Source organism: Camelus dromedarius, chromosome 7 (genome assembly GCF_036321535.1).
Source record: "Camelus dromedarius isolate mCamDro1 chromosome 7, mCamDro1.pat, whole genome shotgun sequence".
In the NCBI taxonomy this organism is placed as follows: Eukaryota; Metazoa; Chordata; class Mammalia; order Artiodactyla; family Camelidae; genus Camelus; species Camelus dromedarius.
In genome coordinates, this window is record NC_087442.1 from 16878900 (window position 1) to 16903085 (window position 24186).

Consider the following 24186-nt stretch of genomic DNA (forward strand, 5'->3'; position numbering starts at 1 on the left):
GAGGCAGTTCCCTTGGTGCATCCAGCCCACTCTCTAGCTTTGACTAGCAGGACAAGTCATGGCTTATGACATTAGTGCTGCAAGGGCCAACAGGAGGAGGGATACAGATGCCTCACTGCAGCCGTGGCCATGGCTTCTGCAGCTGCCACTGCGGTCGCTCACAGCACTGGGCAAAGGGTGAGGGTTGATGGAACATCTCTGTTGAGAAATCTGTTCATTTCACAAAAATTGTCTCCAGTTTTCCAACTCTTCACTTCGAATTTCAAGGAATTTCGGACACTGTAAGTTACAATTGGCCCTTGAAAAACATGGGTGTGAACTGTATGGGTTCATGTATGCTTGGATTTTTTCCACTCAATACACAGTACCGTAGTACATCATCTGAGGTTGCTTCCGCTGATGCAGAGCTGTGGATGCAAAAGACTCAAAGTAATGTGTAGATATTCGACTGCTCTGGGGTTGGTCCCCTAACCCTTGCTATTATTCAAGGGTCAACTGCAATCAGGCGCTTAAGTAAAGAATACTTTTAACAGTGATGTAACACCTCCCCTCCTCCAATTCCTCCCACAGTCACATCAAATGTGACTACCAGCAATGACAATGGTCAATATGCAGGGCTGGCCCATCCAGAGCCCTAAATTCAGGAACATCTTTATCTCCTTCATCTCCCATTTTCTTATCTTAAGAACCTTGCCCTTCCTTTTAACATTATTCTTTCATGTTCTTTCATAGGTCTTGGGACTTTCTGATAAGAAGAAATATAATCAGATAAGTCACTAAACTATTACAATGAATTAGCTTACTGGGCTAATCCTCTTAGGTATATTTTAATTTTAAAAGGCCACTATCAAGAGAAAGAGACTCAGAGAACTCAAAATCATCATACTGCATTCCAGCTCTAAAGTTTTTACAATTCTGCGAATAAATCTTTTACAATGGAACTGAATGAAGGGACCCAAAGGCACATAAGCATAACTTTACAGCTAGAGAAAAGCTCAACAATGTATTTTTACATTTTGGCGATGCTGTCAGCAGTTCACAGTGCCTGACATGAATTATTCACTAGTTCGGTATTTGCTCTTATTCATTTGTCTACAATCATAAAATATGGGCCGGGTGTATAGAAAACAGTTACTAAGAAAAAAGTAGGAAATCCATCATAATTCTCTGAGTGGAAAGAACCACAATGATGGCTTTAATCAAAACCAGTCCTGAAAGATCTATATCACCTTACCAGTGAAAAATGTTCTTCAGTTTAGGGGTGAGTCTCTCTAAGAAATGAAATACGCATACTCTTTAAATGGCTATGTGATAAAAGTCGTAATTATTCAATGAATTGCAACATGGGGAAAACAATGGAATTCAAAAGACGTAGTCTCAGTTCAACCGTTTATCAAATAATCTCATGTCATGTCACATGTCACAGAACCTCCCTGGGTCTTGGGCTCCGATTCCATAAAATAACAGCAATTCATGATCCTTAATTCCTGTCTGGATTTAAATACTCTATGAATCACTTTTTTTTAAATTTCATGATTCTATAATCATAGAATAAATTTTAATGAACAATCAGTCAATATTTTTTAGGTAAAGAATAAACTGCATCCTTTCTTAAGACCACACAACTACTTAACCTTGGCAAAGTTTACCATCTGTTGATTTGGGATGATTATCAATTAGTCATCAGTTGCCCACATACAGAAGGACAAAATAGCATAAGATAAACTAAAAAGTGGATATCTTACAGTCAACAATCCACTCTGAGGTTTTAACGTAATCTACTACAATCACACTGTCAGCACTACAAGCTTAACTGATTTGTTCTTATTTTAAATAATTATTTTTAATAATGATAATCACACTTTAATTTTATTTTAAACAAAAGTGCACTTTTCCCTCCCTCAAATAGAGAAAACCCATATGCCCTGTAAGGAAAGCTTCAACAACTATAAAGTTTAAAAAGGATAATAGCCAAATTTCTAAAGCATTCTGAAAAGGACAAATGGACAGCATCAGATTAGAAAAGCATGACTCTCAGGTTATAACAGGGAGGACTGAGCAGCTTAGAGCTGTGGATCTCAAAGTGTGGTCTGCAGACCAGCAGTATTAGCACCACCTAGGAACCTGTTAGACATGCAAATTTTCAGGTTCCACGCCAGACCTACTTAACCAGGAGTTCTGGAGGGTGGGGACCAGCAACAGGTGTTCCAACAAGCCCTCCAGGGAATTCTGAGAGCGCTGAAATTTGAAGTTTGGTAAATAATTGCTTTCAAGCAAATGAATTTATCACTTTCAAATTAAAAAAAAATTTTAATGGTCACAGGCACATCATTGGCCATACACGGCCTGCTTTTACTTACTTGTAAAAATTAAATGAATACTCTTGAAAGCAGCACAACTCCCAGCCTAAGAAGGACATTAGCAGTAACTTCTACCTACCTCTGCTCATCTCTCCTGTCACTTCCTGATGTATCCCTCTCACAGGTACCCCTATGCTGAACTGCCTATTTCCTCCCCTCTCTTCCCTTTGGTTTTATACCTAAATTACATTTAGTTTTATTAACAGTCAGCTTGATTGATGCATGGAGATATTTCATTCATTTTCACTGCTGGGTGGTAATGCTATTGTAGCAGTATACCATGATCTAGTTATGCTTTCTCTTATCAAGGAACACTTGAGCTATTTCAATTTTTTGCTATTATGCTATTTTTTTGCTTATATGTTGTTATGAGGATTCTCATACAAGCCTTTGGGTACACATATGCTAAACTTCCTGTAAATAAGAATCAAAGTGCTACATCACAGAAAATGTTTTATTGTTCCTTGTCTGGTTTGGATATCAAAGTAACTTCATTAGAATGAATTGTGAATATGCCTTTCATTTTTAATCTTTGAAAGAATGTGCTCATTATTGAAAGGTTTGTTCTTAAAAGTTTGGCTCCGGTGGGGTTTTTTGCATAAAGATTTTTAATTTAATTAATTTTAATTTGTAATGAATTACTTTTATGGGTACAGGACTACTCAGGGTTTCTATTTCCCAATCAGCATTTTGGTGCATTACATTTTTCAAGGGATTTATCTATTTCACCTAACTTTTCAAATGTACTGGCATAAAAAGGCTGTTTAGAAATTTTTTATCTTAAAGCTTTTTAGTCTTTTCAAAAATCTAATCTAATTACATAATTACACACAATATGATATACTTGAAAAGAACAAAAGAAAGAGGCATAGTGAGAACCGGTTAAAAACCAGCCTACTATCTTTTCAAAATCGTAAGCTATCTAAGAAGTAGTTTATGAAGGGTAGCTTGTTCTGGATATTCATCTTTGCATTTTTTAAAAACACAGGTGAGGAAAGGTGCCAGGTTACATTCTAATTACATGGCCATGAATTTCAGTTGGTTCTGATGTGATGATTACAGCTTTTTATACTTTGAAGATGCAATTGCTGCAGCTCAAGTTAAAGAAGAAAACCACTCCGATTCCTTCCTCCATTGACATCTGCAAAGTCATAACAGTTTAGCTTTTTACATGGAAAGAAAAATGCATATAGAAATCAAGACTTTCATAACAGAAATGTTTTAAAGTACGTCTTCTGTTTTGAGTCCAAAATACTGTGGAGTTGTTTTCTCTGGCAAATTCCACGCTGGACACAGAAGAATATTTTTTCTGGGAGACAGAGCTCCAGGCTGTCACGTCACTATCCTCATACAGGGTTCCCTGAAGATTAGAATGGGCTCTGGACATTCAAGCCCCTCTGGCTGGTTGGACTTCAGGGGGCCAGCTGACTTCTAGACCTGTGCTTCTCAAGTTTTAATATGCACTCTCATTACATGTGAGTCAGGTTAAAAATGCAGATTCTGGTTTCAGAGGTTGAGCGTAGAGTCCAAGAGTCTGCATTTCTAAGAAGTTCAAGGCAATGCTAACACTGCCAGTGGTACCCAAGCAGCATTCCTGCAGATGCCCTGAGACAAGCAGATCTCTGAGCCAGACAGCTTCCGGGCTGTCAGACTCTGCCTCCTTGTGAATGCAATATACACAGTGGCCAAGCATAAAGTGACGGTTGTATGGACGGGTGCTGCTAACGTGCACTACTTGTGGAACATTTCATTTTGATCATGTTCTCATTAGGCTACATGCAGGAAAACTTGCTCGTTTCAAGAGCACCGTCTAAATGTCCCCTAACTGCTCATTTTCACACAAAAGTTCTAAAGAGAGTGGGGCTATGTTTTAAGCCTTCCATCATACATGAACACACATATTTTCCTACAAAATATGACTTCAAGAAAATGTACCTTTCATTCTCCCCACACCCCAGCCTTATTACAAGTGCAGTGTGGACTAGCTGCTGCCACATCCCTGGAATGAGGCACTTGAGGGCAATCAATTCATTCTCCACTAGGCCCTGAAAAATCCTCAGGTGCATAAGAGGCTACTTACTGAGAAAGAGAAGGCGCTGCTCCCTTATTACCCAGAGAACATCAGTCTCTGGTGTAAAGAAGAAACTCGAGCTCATTAAACTCAGACATCCCCAATCAACCCCTTAGGCTCCAGGAGCTGGAGGTGCCTCCTTTAAAGCAGGTGCTGTGTTTGCACGGGAGCTTGGCTCATGCAACAGGTTTGCTCCTGAGGTTGGTTGCGAATCAAAAGTTGTTGGTTTCACTTTTTTTTTTTTTTTTTTAATGAAAGCATCATTTGAAATACCCTAGAGAAGCTTGCTATTTAAAGGGAGCTTAATATGAATTCTTCTGTAAAATAAATAATCACTAATTTTGGCCGTATTTGGATTTTCAGATACTGAATATATATAAAATAGAGTATCAGTTTAAGTAAATTCAGCAAAAGGAGTTGGGTAAGAATCTCTTATCTGGTTCTAGAATTAAAAATAAGCCTACGTATATCAGAAGAACCACTGTCTTAGCTTTTCAGGCATAAGATGTTCTTGTCAAGCTTTGACATACAGTCTTACTCATGGTCAATAAAATATCTTTCCTCATTTTGTGAATATCAGTTCTTAATCATTTAAATGAGTCACACTTCTCTAGGAAATTGCTTATCTGGTACTGTTCCATGCCATGCGGTAGACACGTATTAATGGGTCTATTAACCAAAATTTCCCCTTTACTCATTCAAAGGATACTGTCCAGAATTAGTTTCGTGAGAGCCTGGTATGCTGACAGATCACACATTGCAGAAATTTGGTTGCAGGAAAAATCCACCTTCTGATGAGAGAAAGAGAGCAGTCTGTAATACTACACTTCTCATCCATCTTAACCACACAATTACCGGCACAAGAAGAATGTATTTTCTGATGAGGGTTTAGAATTCATTGTTGAAGTTACACATAGGCTAACATACTCACCCACGTTTCATCATTCCCTAGCTGGGACCCTTGTCTGTGCACTCTGAAGGGTACTAAGGGGATCCCTTCCCTGTGGTGGGCGCAGACATCCCCACAATTGAAATGCTTCCCATATCTGCAGTCACTCTCCCCATTTTCAGCATTTATTTTAAACTTTCTTGATCTTTCTTCAAAATTTACCTCAATTTTACCCTTACTTCCCACCATGTCTTTTTCCTCTAATGCCCAGCAGCCTGTACTCAGTTTCCATGCATATCTCTCCTCTGTTTCCTTTGCCTTCTCTATTTCTATCTCAATTTACTCTCCCATGTCACCCCCTAAATGCCTGAAAAGTCTTTCTTATTCATCCCTCAGGCCATTCCTCTTCCACTCAGCACCCTTTCTCAAAATTGACTATTTCAGGAAAGTGTGTATTTTCGGAAAGCATCACTGGTTCCTACTCAAAAATATGAGACTAAAGAAAAAGATCATTAAATAACTTTGTTTAATTATCCACCTACTGGCAAAAAAGTAAAAAAAATTAAGAAAAAAAATCCACTGAACTGATAACTTGCTGAGCATAGTGTACTCATTTTCTGGAAAACTACCAAGCAATTATATAAGTACTATTCTTCTTGTGCCTTTTAATACAGTAATTCCACCCCCCAAATGCACTAAGATTATTTTATTAATGTATTAAATACTAAATACTTCAAATACTGAATACTAAAAAAATTTTTTTTAAAAAACAACTCAAGTGGCAAGAGTAGAAAACTGGCTGATTACAATATAGCAACAGGACTGCACAGTCAGTAAAATACAAGTACATAAACCATGTGAAGAAACAGAAATGTGCGAACAGAATAATAGTAAAAAAACAACCAGAACACAAAATTTCATGCATATACAAATTGCAACCACGTAAGATGCATCCTGTGAATGAATTAAAAAGTCAGTTTGGCATGACGAAATAAAGTTTAATATTTGCTTTTTTTCCCTATACAATAATGATGGATTAGAAATAAACTTATAATTATAGAGGCTTACTTATAACTGACAGATTTTCATCGACACCTTTCATTCTCGTGCCACAGCTTGCGTCTGCTCATGATACCCGTCTAGCTACTCCCCTGCCGGGGCTGTGTGCACTGTGCCCCACACGCACCTGTGATGCTGGGTTTGTTGAGACCTTGAAAGGGTTATGATTTTGCTCTGACTCGCACTGGGAGTTCCATTGGAACCCAGAGCTTGTAAGAAGTGCTCATCCGTCAAATGAACCTTCTTCTCCTATTAAGAGCAAAATCATTCTAGGAAACACAGAACGGGTAGCAAGTCCGAGCTCCTGCTCTTTGGCAAATGTATGCTTTTTCTGGTTGGTGGCACAAGGCACAGAGACAAACAGAAGCAGAGCTTCCCAACAGGGTGGGACACTGGATGCAAGCCTGACTTACCGGAAACACGGGTTTTGGGTCTCAGACATGGGGTTCAATCTCAGCCTTGCTACCTGCCAGCAAAGATTAAGTTATTTAACCTTTCTGTGCTCCTGCAAGCTCATCTGTAAAATGGGTTCATTCCAGCTGCCTCACAGTTCTTTTGGGAGGATTAAAATGATACTGCATTGAAAACACAGGAAGGTCTCAGTTATTCCCCTCTCAGGTTCACTTAGGGTTCATATAAGGTTGAAATATCTCATCAGGGACAGTCTGGCACTTTGCAAGCATTTTCCTAAGGTTACCAATGTATTTGCTCTTAATTCTCTAGGAACCTTAAGCACTGAGATACATGTCATTATACATTTGTCCAAACCCACAGCATATACAACACCAAGAGTGAATCCTAAGGTAAACGGTGGACTTTGGGAGATGATGATGTGTCTGTGCGGGTGTGAGTGTAACAAAGGTACTGCTCTGGTGGGGGATGTTGATGATGGGGAGGCTGGGCGCACGTCTGGGCAGGGGCTATCCAGGAAATCTCTGTACCTCCCCCTTAATTTTGCTGTGAACCTAAAACTGCTCTAAAAAGAAAAGATGGGGTATCTGATTTGGTTTTGCTCATTTGTGCAGCCTTTTTGGGAGGGAGTGAGATAAGGCTGTGAATGAAAGAAACTCCAGGGAAGATTTTCCAAGGAAGGGGTCACGCTGTTGCCATGACTGGCATCCCTGGGACTCAGGGCAAGGCGGAAGGGGAGGCAAAGGGGGAGAATCAAGACAGCTCTGTAAGTACAATTCCTGCTGACCTGGAGGCCACAGGGCCCCACGCTGACTACAGTTAGGTATCTTGTATGGCTTATCTGGATAAAGGAACACCACCCCAGCAATAACTGTAACTACAAAGGGGGAAAATGCTCTCCTGATAAAAATGGAGTGATGTGGAACAACAGAAGAAAAATTAAGAAAGGCGTCTTACTGGCAGTATGGAGGAGGTCAGATTCTAGCTTTCACACAGACTCATATTTGTGCAAGTCCCGGCAGAAGACTTTGGATTTAAGTTAATCTGGTTTGTAAATCAAATGAAACTAATAGATAATAAAAGGCAATCATTGAAGTCCCTTCCTTAAAATAACTTTTTAATGAAATATTTGAGTCCAGTTGAAGAACTCTAATCTCAGGCTTGTGGCAACAGTTCCCAAATTTGTCAGCACGTTAAGAGTCACCTGGGGTGGGGGAGGTGGGGTCTTTAAAAAAAACTCCCACACCTAGGCCTTACCTTGGACCACTTGCATCAGAATCTCTGGCAGTGGGATCCAGGCAAAAGTAGCTTTCAAAACTCCCCAGATGATGCCAACGTGCAGAAAATACTGGGTACTGTTAATCTATGACCTCTCTGCTTGAGTGTGGTCCACAGACCAGCAGCCATGGCTCACCTGGAAGGTCGTTAGAAAGCAGAGTCTCAGGCCCACCCCAGACCTACTGGGGCAGAATCTCCTTTCGCAAGAACGCCATGTGGTCGACATGCACATTACAGCGTGAGACACAGCACTCTACAGCAGAGCAAGTGACTCCATCCACCACGCCATCAACAGAGCTTAATTCTGCCTCCGAAATGCAAAAGCAAGGGCTGAGAAGCAAGAGTGAAGAGCTGAAATCATGGTTTTTCTAAACAAAAGTAAAGGCTGGATCAACAAGGAAGGCAAAATTTGAAACCCTGGAAATTTTTAACAGATTTTTCAGATAAAAAATTGTTCTGCTATAATAAAAATACACACACAATAACTAGTACTTAAATGAAAGCAGGAGAAAGGAAGGAAGTTAGTTCTTTGGTTTCAACACTAGGTTTCAGCAAAGCTTCCTAAAAAGATGATCTTTTGATAGATCTCCCTTTCCTAACATAAATAATATACAAATCCTTCTTTTTTATTTCATTTCAGACACACACTATTCACTCCTACGCCTTATTCTCTCTGAATTCTCTTTCAGTGCTGTTTTGCTGGTTAATACACTTTGCAAACCAGTTAACATAGGTAACTAGTATATTAATAAAGTTTACCTTGAGATTTTTGGGTGGCTTGAAATTGAAGAATGAAGTCAGCTTATTTTGAGAAGCATTAAGTTCGAGAAGATAAGGCATACAGCTCACACAAGACAAATCTGGGGGTGGGGAATGAATACAGAATAAGGCAAGCCAACAAAATACAAATTAGACAAAGTCATTAAAAACAGCATACATTACAACAGAACACTTTTTAAATTATGCCAGTTGCAAGCACAGCCAAGCAAGAAATGACTCAGGCCTCCTCGGTGTCCCAGCTCACTCTCTCACGAGCTGCTCACAGTCAATGCTTCAAAGAGTGCCATCCTTGGAGAAACTAAAGCCTTCGATAATCCTCTGGATAATTAGCCCCTAAATCACTGAATTAGGTCTTTTCGGAAAGGCTGAAAATGCCACAATTAATTCTTTGTTATCAATTAAATTTTGCTTTAGATGGACTTAATCTTAAAACTCATTCATTATTTGAAGTGATTTAAATTATTGTTATTATTTTACTTTGACTCTGGACTGGTTCAAAAGTATGTCCGTGTTTTGCATTTTATCCCAAAGCCAATATTCTGAACCTAGGAATACTAAGGAAAGGACTACAGTGTTAATAAAAATTCATGAAATTACATATAAAACATAAAAACGGTGAAGCACTGTGCTGCCTGCCTTTCTCTGCCCCTTTACAGCAGACGGACTTTGGGGCAGCAGGGGAATTAGGGAAAGTCTCAGGAAGAATCACATGATGAGGATTTACAGCACATCGCTATCAGTAACTTGCTTTTCCACCTGTCTTGTCATTCTAGAATCGCAGAATCGCAGCCCCTCAGAAGATGGCCTCTGGCAGGAGACCGGAGCCTCCACACCTGAGGCCAAGCAAAGTGCTTCTCCCTCTCACCAGGTGACGAAGACACACCCCGATGGGGGGAAAGAAGCAGGGCTGAGCAGCTGGAGCCGGCAATGTGAGGGGCCCCCGCCCCATTCCCCCAACATCCTTCCTTCTCAGGGTCGCTGAAGCCAGAAGATCCCCACCAATTTCTACTGCATTTCTCTGGTCTAAACCATACCCTCCTTTAGCCTGTTTATTTTATGAAATTGTTCTAGGAGGGACCATACATTGAGACAGTAACAGGAGCAAATCCAGAAAGGCTGCCTGTGAGAGGAAACTTAAGGGGAAACTCTAATTGCTTTACAGGTTTTGCCTATTTGTCCATCCGAGCTCAGCTGCACGTCTATCACCAGTGGTCTCTACCCTCTTAACTCCACGGGCCCTCACACGCCTTGGAGCTCATCTCCCAGTGGGCAGGTTAAGTGCTGTCCCATGGAGCTCTGTCTTGAAACAGAAGCAGCAGCTACGCTTGCATGGCAAGTACGTCTCCAATCACTGTGATAGGAAAAGCCCACTGCCTGGGTTGCTGGGCTTCTCACTCCCCTTACTCAGTGTAGTGACCTCCGTGTCCACCAGATGGCAGGAGCTCCTCACATCTACATCCGTGGTTCTCAAACTGTGATCCTGGACCAGCAGCCTAGGTTTCCCAGGGAACTAGTTAGAAATGCAAATTCTCAAGCCCCACCCCAGATCTACTGAGTCAGAAAGCCTGAGGGTGGGGCACAGGCAACCACGTTTTAACTGGCCCCCTCCAGGTAATTCTGGTGCAAGCTGAAATCTAGTCTATATCAGGTCATCAATAAAGCCGTTCTCTTGGGGGAAAAAAAAATACTGTACCTTACACGCAGGAGGTTCTCAAACACTTGATGAGTTAATAAAAGGGGCCATAAAACACTGAAGGAGACATCTGATGAGGAAAGCTTCATTTGCTACTGGGGACTGCTTGCTCAAGAGCACTGCAGATCGTTGAAGTCTCTTGCACTCTGCAATCCCTCACCCAGTAAATGAAACCAGCCTTGGAGGTGTGGAGTGTGGGCAGAGCTCCTGCCAGTAACGCTAAGAGGTCTTTCTGATGATATGATATCCGGGATTTGCTTTAAAATAACCATAGGAAGGTGGGCAGGGAAGGATGGGTCAAGCAAGACAGGCCACAGGCTGATAACTGTTGAACCTGAATATTCATTACAAACCTCTCTACTTGTGCACGTTTGTAATTTTCCATTAAAAAAGTTTTGTGAAGCCAGAAAAAAAATTAAAAACCTCTGAAAATCAGTAGCATTTGAAGAATTAAAATCTGCCTGCATGTTTCTTAGCCATTGAAAAGAAAGAGTGAATTTTAATTATTGCAGTCAGATGAGGGGAAGAAATCAGAAAATGAATCAGAGAAGACCAGCAGCAACACTTAATCGTCATTAAAAAAGCTAAAGAAGCACGTAGAAAGATTATCCATGAAGGAAGAAGCAGGTCGGAAATTTCAAATAAGATCAGAAAATTAGAAACAAGGATCAAGTTTGAAGAAAACGTGACTAATTTCATTAAATGTGAGCAAGGTATCATATTAGACACCTTATACAGAATTACAAGTGGCAGACTGAGTCTTGAAAGAATCAACTAACTATATAGAGACAACAAAGAGAGGGGGAAAAAAATAAATTTCGGAATCCCTGGTGCTCAAATAAGAAGAGAAGCAGTTAGCCAGGATTAAGATGTAGATGCAAATGCAAAATAAAGAAAAGAATCCATTAAGGGGGTGGGGAGAGGACTAATTCAACTACATTGAATAAACTAATAGGGGGAAAGAAAAGGGAGTCATCCAATATTCAGAAAGCATTAAGGAAGTAATGATCCATCTCTTAAAAGGAAAGAGCAAAGCAAACATTCCATCTGATAGTCTTTAATGTCACTGAGTACGTCTCAACCACAGCGTAACATTGCGTGTCTGCTGACCTCTGCCTTTTTCTTTACTCATCGTCATGCAAAACAGAGGATCAATATGTAAACTGATCCACAATAGCACTTATGTCTAGTTTGGTAGTATTAAAGTACATTGCATTCTGCAAAGCTTAAATTTTCAAACAGTTCAGCGATCCATCAATTTACTAGGATGACAATTACGTACCTTCAATTTTATTTACTGAAAGATCCAACTTCTGTAGGTGAACGTATCCACAGAGGATGCTAATATCAATTAAATCGAGACCCTGAGAAAACAAAAGGTAAAGGACTTTAATGTTGCTTTAACAGATTAGTATTCAGACTTCTCGAATCATCTGGAAGTAAAAGTTGATAGGATGAAATCTGGAATTTCCTTCGAAAGTATAATAGAAGAGAACAAAACCTGAAGCCTATTACTAATATGCTCTCAAAACAGACTACAAAACCCAACAGAAAATGCATTCTTCTGAAGGAAATAATAGCTCGGAAAATTAGTGTTGTTAGGGAGAACAAATACGACATGAAAAGGCAAATTAAAGCAGTGTTCATGAAGACCTTTAGAGCAGTTTTACACTTTTTTAAAAACACACACACACACACACATAAAAGCAATAAAGTCCAAGCCTTTATCTAGTAGAAGAAAAGAAAAAGCAAATGCCTAGAATTCAAATGAAAGGTTGAAAGAGTTCACACCTAATCGGGGAGATCATTAGAAACAATACCTCCTACGCTTTTCCAGGGTTCCTTTTCAAAGCTCTCTCACAATAATCTCATCTGATCAAACAAAGCTGTGCGCTCTGCGTGCAGGGCAGATTATCCCCAATTTAGAGATGGGGCAGGTGAGGGCCAGAGAGGTACGTAAATCGCCTAAAATCACTTAGCAAGTTAGTGATGGAGAAGGAGCCCCAGGTCTCCTGAGCCCTTGTCCAGGATCCTTTCCATGAAATCTTGCTTCTGGTGAACTCCTAGAGGGGTGGGAGGGGAATCTGGTCCCTTGGAACAAAGACTCATGTCACTGGCTTATGTTGTGGTGCCAAGAGTCAGAAAAGACCAATCAATGAAGTGTTATCATAAGCAAGGTCTCAAACATTTCTTATATAAGAATGTTTAATGAAGGCTGCTGGAACAGTAAGAAAACTACCAAAGACCTACTATGTACAAGGCATTATGCTTGGTAAGATGAGAATTACGTACAGTGATGGATTAGAGCTATATCTGCCCTTAAGAAACATGACTTTGGTGGGAGAAACTATGTACACAAGTAATAAGCAAAAGGTAAAAAAAAAAAAAAGAGTAAGGTAAGTAAGATATAAAGAGGAAAAAAAATCACCAAACTAGCCAACCCTAGGAAAGTGTATTCAGTAAAACAGGTTATTAGGGCAAAGTAATTCAACACGTAATATCTTAAATGTAAGGAGGTCAGTGGCAAAGTAAGTTAAGCTTCGGACCATCTAGCTGAAATCAGATTTAAAGGATTGCGGTTTTTTGGGAGATCAATTTAAGGCGTACCACTACGTATATAAGTAGAGTATTGACTGAAAGGGACTTGCATGGGGATGTACTGGGTGCTGGAATTATCTACCATTCCAATGCCTAACACAGTGCAGGGCACACACGGTGCTCCCTGTATGTTAATGCCTGACTGGCTGAGTCATCTGTAAAAGCTTATAAGGTGAAAATAGCAAAAGATTAGAGTCTTAGTATGCTGGTCTCAAAGGACACGTCATGGAACCGGCATGGCTGAGAAGAGCTTAACATCTCTTGGACAGTGTACTAGTTCAAGTCCAAGGCAAAATAGCCTTGCTGTGAATTACATATGCTTTGAGCCAAATTCAGGTGCTATAGCAAAATTTCAGTGTGTTTTTTTAACCTATGTATCTGCATTTACTCTGTCGACCTCCAAGGAATATTTAATGCTTTAAAATATAAGGAGGCAAAAAGAGTTAAATTGTTTTTCTAGGACTACAGAGAAACAAAAGGAGGAAAGAAGCTGAAATACTTTGAATACTCTGCTCTAACAGCTTCTCTTATGATAAAATTAGAGCCAAGATTCTGGTCTAGTATTGAAATCTTGAAAATTGATGAATAACAATACATTTTTTTTTCATAATAGGTATCTTTTAGAAAGTGTGCTATAGCTCAAAAGCTACTTATTTCTTGATGTACTTAGGGGGGAAAGTCAATACCCAAAGACTTTGTTCCCTTGGATTCAGATACAAAATTTCAGTCCTGGCACTGATCAGAGAGAAAATTCTTAAGGAATTTTTGATTGGTTTTACAGAATCAAATTCAACCTCCTGGAAGGAAAGCACTGATTACTATAAAATAGACTACTTAAGATGAAAGAAATAGACTGTGAAGGGAATGAAAACAAAGGAACTTGAGGGGGTTGATTATGGGATTGGCCAGGGCTCTTTGATGTCAAAGAGAAATAATTCGTTTAGCCATTCTCCATCAAATGCAAGGCTCTGAGATTTGGGGCCACCAAAAAAGCTATGAGTACCAGAGAAAGTGGATATGGTCCAACCAGTGTCAAGATGTAGCCACGGTGATCTTGTCATACTCACTGATAACGTCAGACTGAGGTAGACCTGCTCAGTCCCAGAGCCCGAGCGCCCCAGCTGGTAGAGTTTCTCAGCCACAACCTCCTCTCTCAGGACCCCATCAAATTCCTCCTGGTGGGGGGAGGGACCACACACACAAAAAACAAAAAACCAGAGAGATGGACAAAGAAAGGACTTCCATTAGACTTTAAAGAAATAATCCACCTCATCATATCTAGCATTTATTTATTATATCACATATCTGGGAGCTAAGCCCTGCAGAATTTACCAGCCCCCCAGAAAATTCTGTGTTGAAGACTCACACATATTACTTACGATTGAGAAATAGCTATCAAATCAGTGTGTTGCCTCTGAACTTGCAAGTGGTTGCCTGCACTAGTATTCAAAGCGGAATTCGTATTCACAGTAGCAGTGGAAGAAGCATCCGTATCAGTGGTGATGGCTCTGATGGGTGAATGCTTCTCTGCTCTAAGCACTCGGCTAACAGCTCTCAGTGGGTCAACTCATTCCTTTTGACAGTCCTGAGGTAGGTCCTCTTAGCTCTATTTTACAAATGAAGAAACCAAGGCTCACTGACACTGAAGTTAACTTGGCTGAAACCGCATAGCTAGGATGAGACAGAGCCACAACACAAACCCTTGTATGTCTGACCCCAGGGCAGTTCTAACCACTACACTTGACTGCCTGCCCACACCCCAAAGGATGGTGACATCAGACTAAGGCAATTACTTCTCTAAATCTGATATTCTTGCTGGAGAAAACAGGTCCTCAGTTCAATTCCTTTTGGTTGATTTTGCTGGATTCATACAATTTATAAGGTTTATTAAAAGGGTAAAAACCATTTCTAGGAGGAGGTTGGCCCTTAATCTATAGACACCATGGACCAGTGATGGCCCAACATGCCCTTTCCCCAAAAATGACAGGTAGAAGAGATAGCAGATGGGTTAGTGCTGCTCTGTTTGTGCTGCCTTTAACTCCATAATGACCAACACATTAACGCTAACATCAGCACGAGGACACAAAACACAGTAGTCACATCGGCCTCACTGACAAAACTAACCAATACAACTAGGGCATGGACTGTGATGGCAAAGTACCCTTTCAGTTCTTCTATGTTAATTTAGGAGCTCCCAGTGCTGCTCAGGCTGCTGGTACTGAGGACATAAGTCCATGGGCTCGTGCTACTGTAAAGTTTCTTTCCTCCCAAATTTCCACTATCCCAGAGAAGCAAGTACCGCTCACAGGGAGATACCGCACAGCTGGGCAGGCTTGGTTGGAACCAGATAACTTTATATAAATTTTATAAAGGTTTCTCTGAGCTTCATCTCTAAATAGGATATGGTACTACTTTTTCTTAGTGTTTTAGAGAGGATAAAAAAAAATTGTGAACATAAAGTTCTTAGCATGATGTCTAGAACACAGCAAGTGTTCCCAATAAATGGCAGTTGTTATCACAAATTGATGAATTTCAAAATTTCACATCTTAATGTTTCATTCATCCACGCCAACCAACCTGTTCACAAAATGGGGGAAACAGATTTACTTTTCTAAACAAAGTTGCAATTTTTTATAGAAGACCTCAGAAGGAATAGAGGTGAAAAAGTGTTAACTTCTCTCCAAAAATGTCCATCTGGCCCACCCCCTCCATTTCCTGGAATCAAGAAGATACAGCATCCCTTACTCACAGCAGGTGGATGTCTACTCTTCAACATGGGCAATGGTATGGAGACTGGCCACCCTGTCAGCATTTTCCCAGATCCCCAAGGCAAGACTCCCCCTGGCAACCCCTTCACACCTCCTTTAAGGCTCCTGCCGTTTGTCAGTGTCATCCCTCTCCCTTCTGGTCTCTGGTCATTTTCAGACCTTTACCAGCCCTGTCTATATCTTGGGTGGCTTCAGAACCCCTAAGGAGGGCCACTCAACACCCCTACCACTCCAAGCGCGCGCCCACGCACACACACACACACATACACACATTAATCTCTCAACTCCAGACAACTTAAAATTGATCATCGACCAACTTCAGCCATCCCCTGCCCGGGCATTCCCTGGACCTAGTCTTCATGCTAAATTCCACCCTAGACACCTCAGACCGCAGTCTTCCATTACTCTCAGGTCCCACAGCTGCTCGCCCTTCAGCCTCTTCAGCATCTACTGAACTTCGTCTTTGACCACAACAAAATCTCCAGTCTGTTCATTCTTCCCTTTCTCAAAGTCTGTCTGGCCCCTCCTGACTATATACTTCCCACAGACAATTTCAATGTCTCTCTATCCTCAAGTCTCTGACTCCTTGGCCTCTGATCGCAACTGCCCAATACACACCCAGACCTCAATTAACTTCACAATCGACCACTGTGCTGAGATAAAAAACTGGGATAAAAACTTTTCTAGCATGCCAAGCACATGCCAGACAAGGACACAAGCCATTTCAGGAGTCTGATATATCACAACAGAGGTAAGTGGGGTGCTTGGCCTAGAAGCAGGGCCCCCACGTTACATTGGCTCTAGGTGGGAGTAGAAGGTTAGCAAAGGCTTCCTTGGGGAAAGAGCAAATGAGACCCAAAGTTGTGTGTTATTCTGGCAAAGGGGAGGAAAGGGCAGAAGAGGGCCAAGAAGGGTGCTGCGGGCACAAGGGGCCACATGTACACAATCCCACAGGAACAGATGAGTGTGGACCACTGGGGAGACTACAGAGTTCAAAATAGCTAAAGTGTAAGGTGGGAGGGGAGATACAGCACTCAGTACATGGGGGGAGCTCCGACATGGGCTGAATGAGTGAATGACCTGACTCCTTCCCTGAGCTGCCGAGTCTGCATTCCCATGTGCATTCTGGGGCCTCGGTGCTATTCGTGCTCTCACCGGCTCCCGTTCTCCTTCGGCGGCCTTTCACCTCCCCACCTGGCTGGTCAGGTCCCAGGCGTCTCCTCAAGCTGCCTGGCGTCTCCGCTTCTCCGTCCTCACTCACTCTCAGCAGAGGACCTCCCAGCCCTTCTCTCCAGCTTCCCAGGCACAGTATGAGCCACCAGACATGAGCCCCCTGGACATCCCACATCCGTCCTGAGGCTTCCTGCTGGGGTCTCAGAGGAGGATGGCTCCTTCTCTGCACTCAGGCTCCCCCTCCCTGTGTCCCCGGGGACCGTGTGCAGGGAGCATCAGAGTTGCCCTCATTTGCCTGAGGTTTCAACTCATGACTCTCCATGGTCATTCTCCTACCTGTCACTCTTCCAGTTACACAAGCACGTGAGCATCTTCTGTCCCAAAGAGCTCTACCTCCATACCAACCGGATGCCTGCAGGGTTGCCTTTTCACTCTTTCCCTTGTTCCCCTCCTGTTCACTCTTCAACTCCGTTCAGCTAGGCTGCTGCCTTCACCACATCACAAGCCCCACAGAGGCCAAGGTCTCCAGTGACCCTCCCGGAGGCAAAGCTAAGGGGAACTTTTGGGCCTTTTCCCACTCAACCTCTTGGCTGCATGACCCATGTCCATGTTCTCTAGGCTTTCTTGCCTTGGCTCCCCTACCACGCAGCTTTCTTCTCCTTTTTCTCTCACGAGTCCTTTCCAGTTTCCTTCCCTGAATCCTCTTCATCTGCCTGCCCCTGAAATGCCTGCAGCTCCAGGGTTTTTTCCTGGCCCTCCTCTTCGCTTCTCTCTTCTCTTCCTGGATGATCTCACAGACCCCAATGCTGGTGATTCCCAGGCCTCCCATTCTGAGTCCTCTTTTGATTTCCAGAGTCAAATGATTCATACATTCAGCGCAAAGCACAGCTCCACCGATCCCTGTTTCCCATGGTGGTTAATGGCCTTCATATCTCCCCAGATCATGCCAGAGACCTGGCGGTCAACCTAGACTTCTAATGTTCAATTAGTGGCTGTCTCATCTTAAATATTTTACAAACACACTTATCTAGCTTCCTTTCCATTCCCATTGCCTTAATCCAGACTCCTGTCTCTCCCCCAGAGATTCTGCTCTCACCTATAACCCATCACTAGGAAAAGTTGCCACCTATCTACCCACACATCACCTCTCCACCCAAACACGGGTTTGGGCTCCCTTCATGTCTTCCACAATCCTTGCAATCTAGCTGTGATCTGCACACATCTCTTTACAGGCTGAACAGCTACGATTTACTCACCTTCTTATCTCACCTTGGGAGCAGGGACAACCATGTACAACCTCCATCACATTCTCACCTTCTTCCACCATTACTATAGCCATTATGGATTACATCTATAATTTTTTGAGAGCCTGCTCTGTACCAGACACTATGCTAAGAACTTTAACAGAGGCTTTCCCATTAAATTTGATGTTCATAACTATCTAATGAATAGGCATTATTACCCACATAAAGATATTGGCAAAGAGTGGTTTTCATGCAGCAGAAATATGTCCTGGGTCCAGGCACCCCTTCTGCCTTATAGAATCAAAGAGTACTTCCTATATAGCAATCACTTTGTGAATGTTTATTCAGTGAAGGCTAAATTAGTGAAATCACTTAATGACCTGTAGTTAGCAGATAAGAACACGTAAATTATCATTTGTATTAGGAACAGTATAAATAATACATTGTGCTAAGTAGTTTACACATAGGATTTCATTTAATTTTCACAACTCTCCTATAACGTAGGTATTATTATAATTCCCATATTGCAGATGGGACAGAGAGAGTATGAGTAACTCGCTCAAAATCTCACAACTAACAAAAGGCTTTGTACAATTCTTTGAGTCCAAAGGTGATATTCTGAACAGCTGGTCTGCCCTATCTCGCTCAAGTTCATTGAGGTTAATTGCATTATAGGCACTTCATAATCACTGCAACCATCATAACATTATAAATCTTAATCAGGCTAGGATATGGAAAATAAATCACTGAACATAAAATGTTTCCTCTTTAAACTTTTCAGTTTAGTTAGCATATCAAAACATGAGACACTATAGAAAACTAAAATAGAACATGAGAATACAAAATAAATATTTAGAATAGAAATGAAAGAAATAATAAACTTTTCCCCCACACAGTCTACAAGCCAAAAAGGATTAACTAGTTCCAGTCAACCCCCTCCCTCTATGGTTTGTTAAGGGCATACTGAAGACAGATTAACAATGGTACTAATGAACCCTGTAGCCAAAGAACATGTGTTAATTAGAATAATAAACTGGTGATTCATTTGTTAATTCCTCTGGGGTGGACGCTGGTGGAAACCAAACCAACATCTTAAGTTGTAAAAGCATTGCTACAGTTTTGCAAGAGTCACCCTTAAGCATGGCAAAGTAAATCAACAAAAGATGAACAACAGAAGTCAATTTTCTGCAGTCCACTTTAAGCACAGTTGATGTGTAATTAGCCCATACAGAAGGAGACAGAAGAAGAGGAAAAACAAAACTGGGGATGAGGGTGGAAACAAATGGGCCAAATGTGGAAAGTGAACAAAAGGACATTACAAAAGAAAGGAACCCAAGTCGGGGACAGAGTATAAGTGGCTAATGGCAGACTCAGAGTAACAGAAGACACTGCAATTTGCAGAGGGGAGAACAAGAAAAAAAAAAATAAATAAATAAAGCAAATGAGGAAAGGAGACAGTGAAAGAGAACAGATATAACAAAAAGAAACATGTCTGGCCTCAAGGAGAAAAGGTGTCTAGGAAAAGGTGCAATGATGCAGAGGAAATGCCAGAAGATCCTAGGACGAGGATGCTGGAAACATTCTATTTTTCTGTAATATATCTACTTAGGAAAAGAATTTGAAGCAATTTATGCAGTGAAGGAAGAGGAAAGGGGAGAAAAAAACCTAATCTAAAGAAAACACACTGAAATTAAGACAAACATTGAATTAAGAAAAAAAATTGTTTCCTGGCAGCCAAGACAAAGAGGAAAACCTAACAGTGTATCTAAAGAAAGCAAATCAATTTATGTGTTTAGCAAAAGCAAACAATGTTTTAGAAAGTCAAGAGCAGGAAATGATGTGATGAGAAGTTGAAAGGGACAAGAAGATAAGCAACTGACTAAGAAAGAAACAAGACGACAATAAGTGTAAGAGAGAAGTGGAACTGGGTGTTGAGAAGAGGCATTGTAGAAAAGAGGGAATTGATATTAATGTGAAGGGTCAAGCTGCCAACAGGTCATTACAGACGGGGATGTTGGGAACATTCCCCACATCCTAAAATACTCCCACAGTGAGCAGTGTGTGTGAGAGTGTTGCTTGTATAATGCATCACATACCCCAGACAGAAGTCATATATAAAACTTTCAAGTCACTTTGTCTTTGAGAAAGCATTTAGACTATTTCAAGAGAGTAATTTTTTTTTCTCCCTAGAGGAAGGAGGCTGAAGGGACTAGAAGTTGGGGAGAGTGTTGGAATACTTCACAATCATGGGGAAAATGTGCAGGGGGTGCAGAAGTAGCACTCTGCTCATTCTCAATACTGTCAATGCATGATTTTGAAAAAGTTAAAGCCGTAACTCCCACACAAATAAATAGATACTTTTTAGTAGCAACGCTATGTAACTTGACTCTTAAGAAATCAAACATGCTAACGAAAAATAAAGGACATACTTGGAGACATCTTAGGCAGAGGATGAGGAAACAGGACAACAGAAATGGGAAGGAGAGAGGGGGAGTCTCGGAGCAGTAAGAAAGAGGCGCTCCTGGAGGCGAGGAGCCCTAAGAAAGAGCTCAGCCATGGGCTGGTGAGGGGTCCGACTGCTAAAGAAGAAAGCGAGGGGATGGGGTGGGGGGGAGGCACACCTCCAAATCCAGCATTTCTGACTCTGAGGATTCCTCGGATTCCACTTCACCCTCGCCCTCTCCCTCTCCCTCGCCCTCGTCCTCTTCCTCTTCCTCGCCCTGGTATTCCTCTCTGTCCACGTCTGACTCCTGATAGCGGTGAACGAGCTGCTGGAACAGGTAGGAGGAGGCTCTGCGGAAAGTATCTTTCGATCTCTGCCCCATGGGAAAAGGAGACCAGCAACACTGACGTTCCTTTTCTGAGTGCAACAGTTTCGACTGGGCTCCAATTCGTGAACTGCCCGAACCTCCCTGGAGAAAAGAGGGCTTTGGCAACTGGGGATCTCTCCCGGAGGTCGCCATCTTGTTTACCCGGTTGCCTAGGAGACTGACGCCCCAGGAGGAGGTGCCGCAAGGGATTTTGGGGGCTGTAGTCTCCGCCCCTCCGCAAGTCCTCGCTTGCAGCTTGAGCTGGCATGGGCGCCCAACTTTCCTTTTCTTTTTATCCTCCTGTTCTGGTGTTTTTCTCTTTGTAGTCCATTCAGTCTCTGGCTTTGTTTCTTTTTGTTTGTCCTTCTCGTCTTCACTTCTTTTCTCCACATCCTTTTGTGTCCAACTGTATTTTCTCTTGACCTCGAGGCCCCTCTTAAGAGATTTTTCATCTCACCCTAAGATCACCAGAGAGTGTCCCATCTGGCTTCATTCAGGAGGGATCTTTCTGCCCAGTCGTACTTGTTAGTGTCAGGTGTCCCTAAAGCCGTCTGTCTGAAAGCTAGTAATCCTGAAATTTTACTCGCTGCAGTGTGGTGAGCACAAATGAAATAGAAGGCATGGCTCCTGTCCTTACGATTTAATTGCAGATACTACCAGACAACGATGACTGAGAGCTGGTTTGCAATTTACGTTTTTACCTCGAAATGATAAGCTGTGTCCTTGGGGAGAAAAACTGGCCATGGTCTAACAGTCCAAATAGAGTTTTAAAAGAAACAAAAACAAACTGACACCATATCTGAAAGCCTCTGTAAAGCTGTCAGCATCCCCTAAATAACTGTATTAGCCAATGACCTGCACTGCTAATTATTTTTATCTTGTTGCATGAGTTCTCTTCACACTTTTATAAAATACTCTTGCAAGATTACAAAGCATGATTTTATGCTAGTGTGATTTCATGTGACCCAAATCCCATAGCCTTGAGCTCCACAAAATAGACACTGTATAGAAAAGCAGAATGAAAGTTATAGTAACTATTATTGCCATAGTGATGACAAGAGAGATCCCTGCAGGGAAGTCGCCCTCATCCTGCTGGCTTTACAGGGCCTTTTCTCCATGCTTCAGTGATAGCACTTGTGAATACAAAATGATCCTGTCAATGGCTGTCAGGGGAGAAGGTGAAAAAATCCTTATGGACACCATCCATTGACTATTATCTTTCTCAGTGCTTGAGGGCCTGTGAGAACTGACATAAAGCCTTCAGAACTACCTTCCTTCTTTATCTTGCTCATCATAAATGTAAAGGCCATAATGAAAGTTTCTCTTTTGGCTAGGCTCATCTTACAGCTTGCTTGCTTCTTTTCCAGTGGGTAGAAACTCCTCCAAGGGGCTTTTCTCCACCCTTACCCCCAGAGGCCCTGGATCTAGCTGACTGACATAAGGACAAAGGGGACAGAAAGTATAAAAATGGAAACCCAGTGCAATTTTTGTTTTTTTCAATAACTTAATCAGCATTTCTAGCAAAGTGAGTTTTGGCAATGTCAGTCTGTTGAGAAAAGTGTCGTAAGGCAGAGTTAGTTAAGATCTGTCAAAGAGTAATTTTCAGAAAGTTAAAATGATGATTATCACCCAAAATAGAGGGAAACACATGTGGAAGGTTTTTGTTCTACTCATTAATTGATGAGGGAACCAGTAAGGTGGTAACAGGGTATTTGCAGTCCATAAAGAAAAGACATTTTGAAGTAAGTTTGCTAAGTTAGAGATAAAACTGGTTAATGCCCTATGGGACATTAAACTTTAGCCTTTGGAGTTATACATTTCTAAACTTTTCTTCTCTTTTCACCTTCACATCTACTTACTGTCCATCCTCATTTTACAGATGAGGTAACTGAGGCCCAGAGAATTTAAATAACTGGCCCAAGGACAAGCAGTGGTGCTGAAGTCCAAACCTAGGATGACCAGCTCCACAGTCTACCTTCAACTAATGCTTCTGCAGGTGGAAAATGTGATGCAGGATCAAGGTACACAATAGGTCTCAGAAGAAAAACCATTTATCAGTTAATGTTCTTATGTATAAACAAAAGAATTCACTCAGAGAATAACCCTGTCATATCAGAATCATAGCATGTCAGAACTAGAAAGAATTTAAAAGCTCATCCCAACTCTCCCTTTTACAGAAGAAGAAACTGATCATCCTCCAGGGACAATGACTTGCCCCCAAGCCTCTGAATTGTTAGCAGCCAAGCAGGAATTAAGAGTCCAGACCTCTCCTTTCTCAATCTTTGCTTTTGCTAGTTCACAAAATGCCCCATATGCTGGAACTGTATGAGTAGAATCCCTTCTTTGGGATTCTGAGCATCAAAACAGAAGGCACTGTCTCTATAAAAGTTATTCTACTGGGTGGGGAAGACAGAATTTAGCAGAGGGAGAGGAGGTGAGGGGAGGGAGTATTTTGTCTAAACGTTTCCTATTAGCATAAGACATCAATAATTGCTTCCATTTATTCATTGCTTACTGGAAACCAGGCCTGTGCTATGTGCTGTAAACATATCTCAGTTATAATTATTCCAACTGCTCTCTGAAATAGGAATTGATATCCTCATTTTACAAAGGAGAAGAATGACACTCAAAAATGCTAAGCAAGTTACCCGGTCACACAACTTGTATCCAAACCAAAATTCCAACTCAAGTCTTCCTGGATCCAAAGCCTCTGATCTTAACCATTAATACTCTGCTTTCTCCAGAAGTATGAATTAGCTTCTCAGGAAGTAATTGTGAGGCACCAGGCCCTGTTGAGGTACTGAAAATTGGGGCATGTGTGTGTGTGTGTGGGTGGGGTGCTGGGGGCCAGGCAGGAAGACTCGAGGTTTCTGAAGCCAGGGAAGCACAGTGGGGTGGGCAGAGGCAGTGGGATATACTAACCCAGGAGAGCAGGGTCTTCTTTGATAGCCCTGGATCCTTACCCACTTAGGTGAGAGGAAGAAGAAAGAGGAAGAGTGTCGCTGTGACACTCAAGAGTGCCTCTCTTGAGAGGATGTCTGGGATAGGCTAT

General features: G+C 41.7%; 1 protein-coding gene across 2 annotated transcripts in view; it reads right to left on the bottom strand.

Annotated features, from left to right (window-relative positions):
* The window catches only part of LRGUK (leucine rich repeats and guanylate kinase domain containing), a 101144-nt gene extending 78386 nt beyond the window's left edge, over positions 1-22758 (bottom strand). The window contains exons 1-5 of one of the 2 annotated variants that reach the window (XM_010975678.3): positions 20946-22747; positions 14207-14314; positions 11824-11905; positions 8828-8928; positions 5141-5222 (exon numbers count right to left, since the gene is read on the bottom strand). In XM_010975678.3, the coding sequence (XP_010973980.2) occupies positions 5141-5222; positions 8828-8928; positions 11824-11905; positions 14207-14314; positions 20946-21287 (715 nt within the window). In that variant the 5' untranslated portion in view covers positions 21288-22747. Of the gene's footprint in view, positions 1-5140; positions 5223-8827; positions 8929-11823; positions 11906-14206; positions 14315-20945 lie in introns of both variants that reach the window. The other variant, XM_064487347.1, reaches the window with a different exon arrangement.
* Positions 22759-24186: the final 1428 nt, after the last annotated feature.